The sequence below is a fragment of the Parasteatoda tepidariorum genome, chromosome 2 (genome assembly GCF_043381705.1).
Source record: "Parasteatoda tepidariorum isolate YZ-2023 chromosome 2, CAS_Ptep_4.0, whole genome shotgun sequence".
In the NCBI taxonomy this organism is placed as follows: domain Eukaryota; kingdom Metazoa; phylum Arthropoda; class Arachnida; order Araneae; family Theridiidae; genus Parasteatoda; species Parasteatoda tepidariorum.
The window spans coordinates 25,358,637-25,365,864 of record NC_092205.1 but is presented as its reverse complement, the minus strand read 5'-3'; the positions used below and the strand labels follow the sequence as shown (position 1 = coordinate 25,365,864).

Here is a 7,228-nt window from a genome sequence, read left to right as displayed (position 1 = left end):
TTCATTGCATCAAAAACACATGAAACTTTGATACACTCTTTGAAATGTCTCGGAAAAATTGGCTAAATAACAATTTAATTAGATTTTACTGTACTATATTCAAACAAAACAGTCAATAACCTTAAATAAGATAATATCAATTGTAAGAAAAATCGTTAATTAACTTTTTTTACCTAAAGCACTTAAACAACCAGAAAGTTATCGCACCAACTAGGTCCACCTAATGAAATCACTTAGTTCCTTGCAGCTGGGTATATTATAGACGAGAGGGCTAATCTGACAATCTCATGAACGATAGAATAAAAGTTTGAGTCCCATGGCTGACACCACAATATTTCCTAAATCATTACCCCCAATGCCCATTACCTAACGGAAAGCCTATCTCCAATTAAATTTCTTTTCTACGGTTTTGAAAAAATGCTAGTTTTAAATGGTTAAAAAACCGTATAGTTTTGTTTTTATGGTCTTTTAACCAAACTAATTTCTAAACCGTAAAGGTAAAAAATGTTCCGTACCGTAAACTTTATAATTAATTAGATGGACAGACTGCAGCCGGTTATTTTATCATAATTTTCAAGCGAAAATTCTAACTTCACAGCTAAATTTATTGATCATACAGAAAAAAATAACATGTTTTTTTAAACTTTTTGTTCTATTTTTGAAAATATTACGTTAAATTTTTAAAAGAATTTGTTATTGTTGCTTCACTGCATCAAAACAACGAGAACTTCCATATTTGAATATATTAACCTGGAAATAGTTTCATAATGGACCTTATTTGATATTCTCTTCTCATAACTTCTTAATCCTTGTCTCCGGAACAATAAATCGGTCAAGTGTGAAATTTATAATCCATTTCTATATTCGAGCTCTATTGCCATCAGATATATAAATACAGCATTTCACTTTCATTCAATACAATCATATCGATTTCAAACATTCAACATGATCGCTCAGGTAGGATCAGCTTTTTCAATATTTACTTTGTTTGTTTTATATTGCTAATGTGCTTTCCGTATAGCTCATGAATTAATTTCAAATTAGCATAGTAAGTCAAGTTACTAATTAAATTTCAGTAACATAAATTTTTTTAAATTTTTAGTTTTTTGATTTCGGTCAGTATTTCTGTATTAATTGGTGTTTTGGGCAATTCTTGTTCATAGGCTCTTCTGTCACCAAGTCTCTTATTTCTTTTTTCTTTTGTGCTGTTTTTCGATTTTAATAATATTCTCTTTTGTGGTACAGTGATGTTCTGTACCTTTGGCCTTTGGAAATGAAAGAAATATATCTGTATAGTATTGAAATGATGTTTAAGTTAATGTGTTAGGCTGAGTCATTAACTAACCTAAAATATTTTCCATTACAGTCAATATTTCTGCATTGAAATTAATTTCAAGTTAACATAGAAAGTCGAGTTATTAACTAACTTCCGATAATATCAACTTTTTCAAATTCTTAATTTTTATTCAGTTAATATTTTTGTATAAACTGGAGCTCAAGGGACATTCTTGGTTCATAAGACTTTTCTGTCATCAAGCCTCTTTTTTTATGCTATTTTGCGGGTTTTAAATTGTTCTCTTTTGTAGTGTAGTGATGCTCTGCAATATCGGCCATTGGAAATGGGGAGAAAAAAATTCTGTATAATATTGAAATTAATTTCCTGTTAACATATTAGGTCAAATCGTTAATTTATTTCTTATAAAATTTATTTTCTAAACTCACAGTTTTTTTACAGTTAGCATTTCTGTTATAATATTGAAATGAATTTAATGTAAACCTATTAGTTGAAATTCTTAAGTCATTTCAGGTAAGATCTATTTTTCAAATTAATAGTTTTTTTACCGTTAATATTACTATGTTTAGTTTAAATTAATTTGAAACCAACATATAAATTAATATGCTATGTCAAGTTAATACTTGTTTTCGTGAGGTGGTGCTGAGTATTTGAACTGAAAAGGTTCTTTGAATATTAGGTCATTAGGTATATTAAGCCGAATTATAAATTGATTACTACACTTCATCATTAATTTTGAAGAGAACTTTTAAAGCTATACAGACAACTACCGCCCAGATAAGCTTGAACTATTATTTTTTTTAAAAAAATATCGGAGTTAAAAAAATCTAAAATAGAAGAAATTTATTAGAAAATGACTTGAAAGCTTGGCTGCTTGGAATTCAAATTAACAATGTTTTTTAAACAATGATTTTTTTTAAAAAAATATATAATGGATATTAAAATGTGATTTCAAACAAAAATTTAAATTAAGCATAAATGACAATAAGAAATTTAAATAAATTTCGAAAAACTATTTTTTATAACCTTCTTTAAAAAACAGATAATAATTTAGTTTTTCATTAATTGTAAATAAATTGTTTTTTCCATTTCAAATATGGAAAGCGGAATTTTTGGCAAGTTTTACTTTTTTGTTATGGGTAAAACATACTTTTGCGAAAAAATAAAAATGCTGCTCAAGCAAAAAAAAAAACTTATCTGATGCGAAAAAGATGTTGTGTGCGAAAAAGATGTTTTAGCAGAACGTCGATGTCAAAATTGTTTTGCAAAATTTTTATTCGATTTAACTTCAGTGGAGATGCACGATGATGCTCCACGCCAATTTAAGCAAATGAAGACGCAATAAAGCGATTAATAGATGCAAACCGGCAAAGAACAACTCGTGAAATCGCTGGGACACTAAATTTATTGAATTCGATCGTTAATGATCATTTGAAAAGTCTAAGGTATAATCTTAAAGCTCGACAACATGGATAAATCACGTTTTTAAGGAAAGAAATATGTGATGTCACGTTAACGTCTGTGATTTGCTCCTTATACATCAAGAAAATTTTCCATTTTTGAAGCGCATTATCACTAAGAAAGAGAAATAGGTTAACTACAACAATGTTGCGATAGCTACATTGTTGTAGCTATCGCGCCTACCACGACAATTATTCAATTCTAATTCACTAGTATATAAGACATGTTAACTTGATTCTATGCTGGGGTACCTTTTCATAAATAAAGGTTGACATTGTCGATAACACTCGCCCTACATTGATTACTTACAGGAGTAAATTGAGCACGCCTACTTCGATAGATGATCCACATTGAGCAGTTGACTTGCTATTTGTTACTACGACATTGTCCTCATCACGCTGTTGCCTGTATGCACTCGACTACTAATGGCAACACAGGAAGGACCATGACCGTGAACTTAATACAGCTCTCACAATCAACACTGAAAGTCGGGTAATCTTAATACAGCTCTCCCGGTTTCTCACGAAATAGCAATGAATTCACTAGGGGTATCCGTTCTACGAATTTTATCTCAGATAAAATTCTGGTGGGGAAGTACTGTAGAGTCATTCCCACTACAATCCCAATTTATTAGCATATAAGACATATTAACTTGGTTCTATGTTGGGATACCCTTTCATAAATAGAGATTGACATTGTCGATAATCACCAACTTCAAATAAGGTGATCAAAAATCACCTTACTTGATCAGTTTATCAGTTTTTTCCAGAAAAGAACAAAAATTTTATGGGTGTGAAACCATGCAACTGCCAGAAAAGTGACAAAAGTTATTAGACCACAATAGACAATATTTGATTCAATCGAATGTTTATTCGTTATAAGAAAATCTCCTCAAGCGCTCAAGAAAATCGATCACAAACGCTTTTCATTTCCATTAAACTATGGTGTTTTTCTACATACTGACGTTTTGCCTCAATTTCATAAAGGGTGTAGAGGACGATGTCTAAAAATTGATTAAAATTGACCTAACAGCCATGAATAACTGTTTCAGACTCATAACAGTTATGAAAATAGCCATATTCTAAAGAAAGTTACTTCGTGTTAAAACAGTACCTTCTATAAAACAGCTTCAATTTGGTTTTTAAATGTTCACCTATATAGATTCTGATATGTTCTATTATTTTTAGGTATTTCTTTTAGCTGCTGTGGCAACTGTTGCGCTCGCTAACCTACATGAGGTAAGTTCAATGATGCTTTCTATTTGGATATATAAACATTTTAATATCACTAAGAGTTTATAATTAGTTGATAAACATAGTGGAAAATGAATTGATTTATCTCTAAATAAAAATCCGCTTTTAAATTTTCAGAAACATTAGAATAGTGTTGCTAATTCATAAACATCAATGCTGTCTTTTTTTTTTCAATATTATTATGTGTTATTAATATTAAATTAATAAAATCCATGGCAAGAAAAAACTAATTTAATAATCGGTTCATGAAAATCTTTTGTTTTCGTTGGAAAACTAGAATGACTTGCCTTAATATTTACTTTTAGAATCCTTTTCAGAATTCAATTTAGAATCCTTTTTAAGACTGAAATCAAAAACAAATATGCACATCCGAGGTGGCAAACAAGCAAAAACACTTTAAAAATATGTCTAATTATTGGTGGGGAAGACTGAATAAAAGCAAAACATTTAGAATTCAAGATTAATATAAAAGGCGACATATAAGACTAAATTAAACTAAAAGAAATAACTTCAAAACCAGTTTGATTGCCTAAAGAAATATCTCATTTGGAAATACCATATGCATGGAGTATTTCTTATGATTTCTCCCCTATTGATTCTTCAGTATCACTTTTATATTCGTATGCATTTTGGTTCCATTCTTGATAATTAATTTGCTTCCCTTAATGGATGTTTTTTACTTAATTATTTACAAGAATAAGGTAGGTTAATTGCTTCAAGACAACTAGATTAGTCCAGAAATAAGAAAGAGCTAGTAAACTCTCCCTTTTGGGCGAGAAGAACTAAAAGAAACTACATAAAGTTTCCTCGTTTGTCGAACAAAAACACAAAAATTGTAGTAGAGCCTATTAAAAGCTATCTTTCAAGTTTGAGCAAGAAAACCGGCATTTCGAACATTCGTTGTGGCACCTAAATTTTGCTGTCTAAAACAGAAAGACAACGTTTCAATTAATCTCTGTGATACTTTTCATTTAAATGCTCGACCTGGTACTTTTATTATTTTAAGCCTAGCTAGAATAATTACCAATCTAACCCAGACACTTGTATTTAGCATTCATTATTAATAATTAATGTGCTTACTCACTCATAGCACTCCTCAATTCATCACCTCAGCTGAGACACCCTAATCGCTCGCAACTCGGGGCCTTGTGTCTGAGAGTCCGTAATTACTTGATTGTGGCAAATTTGTTTGTTGATCCAGGTTTGTTGATCCACAACCTTGTTGATCCAGGTCTAAAAAGTTTGTGTTTTTACTGTACACGAAGTAAAAAGTTTAAAGTACTCGGTTTTTCTTTCCTAAATATTTTTGAAGTAAAATTATTCGATGTGGCAACTGTTCGACTTAAACATGTTTAAAACATTAACAAAGGGCGTGCTCGAAACTTAAATTTATTGCCTTTGTAAAAAACGTAAAAATACTTTACAAAAATTGCTATAACAAAATACCAAAATTATAATAATTGATTACTATTATCGTATTTCAGCCAGTTCACCATGCACCCAAACCCTATAAATTCGGATACAGCATCAAGGACAAACATGGAGAACAACACAGAGAAGAATCCGGAACCGGAGGACACGTGACTGGTAGCTACGGATTCACAGATGACAGAGGCATCAAAAGACAAGTCAACTACGTTGCTGACCATGCTGGATTCCGAGCACAGGTCAAGACCAACGAACCCGGAACCGCCAACCAAAATCCAGCTGCCGTTCAACTCATTTCTGATGCCCCTTACACCGGTGGTGAAGGATATTTGGGTGTCCCTGCAGCAGCAGCCGGTTACGGTCTTGGTGGTCTAGGTTACGGATATGGAGGCATCGGTGCAGGATATGGTGTTGGTGGTTTAGGTTACGGTTATGGAGGTGTTGGAGCAGGTTACGGTGGCCTCGGATATGGTGGAGCTTATGGTGGATATGGAAATCTTGGATATGGAGGAGCTTATGGTGGATATGGTGGTTATGGTTTGGGCATCTTAGGAGGCTTGGGCTATGCCAGATACGGATATTAAATTTTGTAAAAAAACATAGCATGAAAATAAATTATTTTGCAAAACAATTTTTAGTTGTTTTTAATTCCAATATCTGCAATCAAAAAAGCTAAAAACAACAACTGTAACTAATTAAAAACATTATCAAAAATATTTATTAGAAATATTATAACAGCTGATGTTCAATATTAAAAGACATTTTAGACACGACCGAATATTACCAAAACTACGGGTGCGATGAATTTCGAGAAAAGTTGCTTGACAACTGTTTTTTCTTCACTTCCCTAATAATAACAACGGTAAAATCGAATTTCAAATAACTTACTTAAAAAATTGATTTTAGAAAAATAACGTTTAAAGACTAAACGTTTTAAGGTTTCGAGATTTCACCTTTCAACACACTTTTCTCGTCTGATTAGCCATGGTTTCGACAAATCTTGGAAAATCGAGATTTTAAGAAGCCATGACAACAGGCCCATTATATAAGCAAAGAGTATAATAACTGATTAAAATGGATATGCTTAAATTTTATTCCAATAAAATCGGGAAATAAATCTGTGAAAATAAATAAACAAATTAACTAAGTCAATACAGAATTAATTTTAGGACATACAATAAATAAATGTGAATATAATAAACCATTCAGTGATATTTAAATTGAATAATTTTTATGTTTGATGTAATACTTCTCTGTGTTATCAAAAAAACAAAAATGAATCATTAGCGTTCGCAATCTTCGGGTGATGTGAGATCGGGATGATTGCGAACGAAGCGAATAAAATCTGGTAGTAATTTTAGGAGCCTAGAATGAATTAGAAAAGAAACTTAATATGGATAATTTTAAAAATACAACTTTTGTTAAAATTCGATTTCTTTGAAACTTTTCAGCCGATTTCGCTTAAATTTCATATTAAAATTATATTCCTTTAAATGAGGTAAAGATTTCATGTCTTACAATTAAAAAAATTTTCGACGATTATTAAAGAAAATTACAAAAAATAATTAATATTTACTAAAATTCATTTATTGCATAAATTTATCTTTAGACAAATGAACATAACATATCCTTATCTAAAGATATGAGCGTATCTTTACATAAATGAATATTATTTAAAGCAAAATTATTGAAAAAGCACTCGAAATTGCAATAACATTCAAATTATATAAAATTTCAAAAAATGGCCCTTTCAGACGTTGAATTTCAATTCTGTTATTGCATTTTCACAGGG

General features: G+C 30.8%; 1 protein-coding gene across 1 annotated transcript; it reads left to right on the top strand.

Moving 5' to 3' along the window:
• The first annotated feature begins 923 nt into the window (after positions 1 to 923).
• LOC139425078 (adult-specific rigid cuticular protein 15.7-like) lies at positions 924 to 6,067 on the top strand. Its single transcript, XM_071178115.1, has 3 exons — positions 924 to 957; positions 3,943 to 3,993; positions 5,493 to 6,067. The coding sequence occupies exons 1-3, from the start codon at positions 946 to 948 to the stop codon at positions 6,018 to 6,020; spliced, it is 591 nt and encodes a 196-aa protein (XP_071034216.1). The 5' UTR covers positions 924 to 945; the 3' UTR covers positions 6,021 to 6,067.
• Positions 6,068 to 7,228: the final 1,161 nt, after the last annotated feature.

Excerpts from the sequence above, each read along its gene's own strand:
- LOC139425078 (XM_071178115.1), top strand. Across the intron at positions 3,994-5,492 it reads CGCTCGCTAACCTACATGAG|CCAGTTCACCATGCACCCAA; the intron begins GTAAGTTCAATG and ends ATCGTATTTCAG.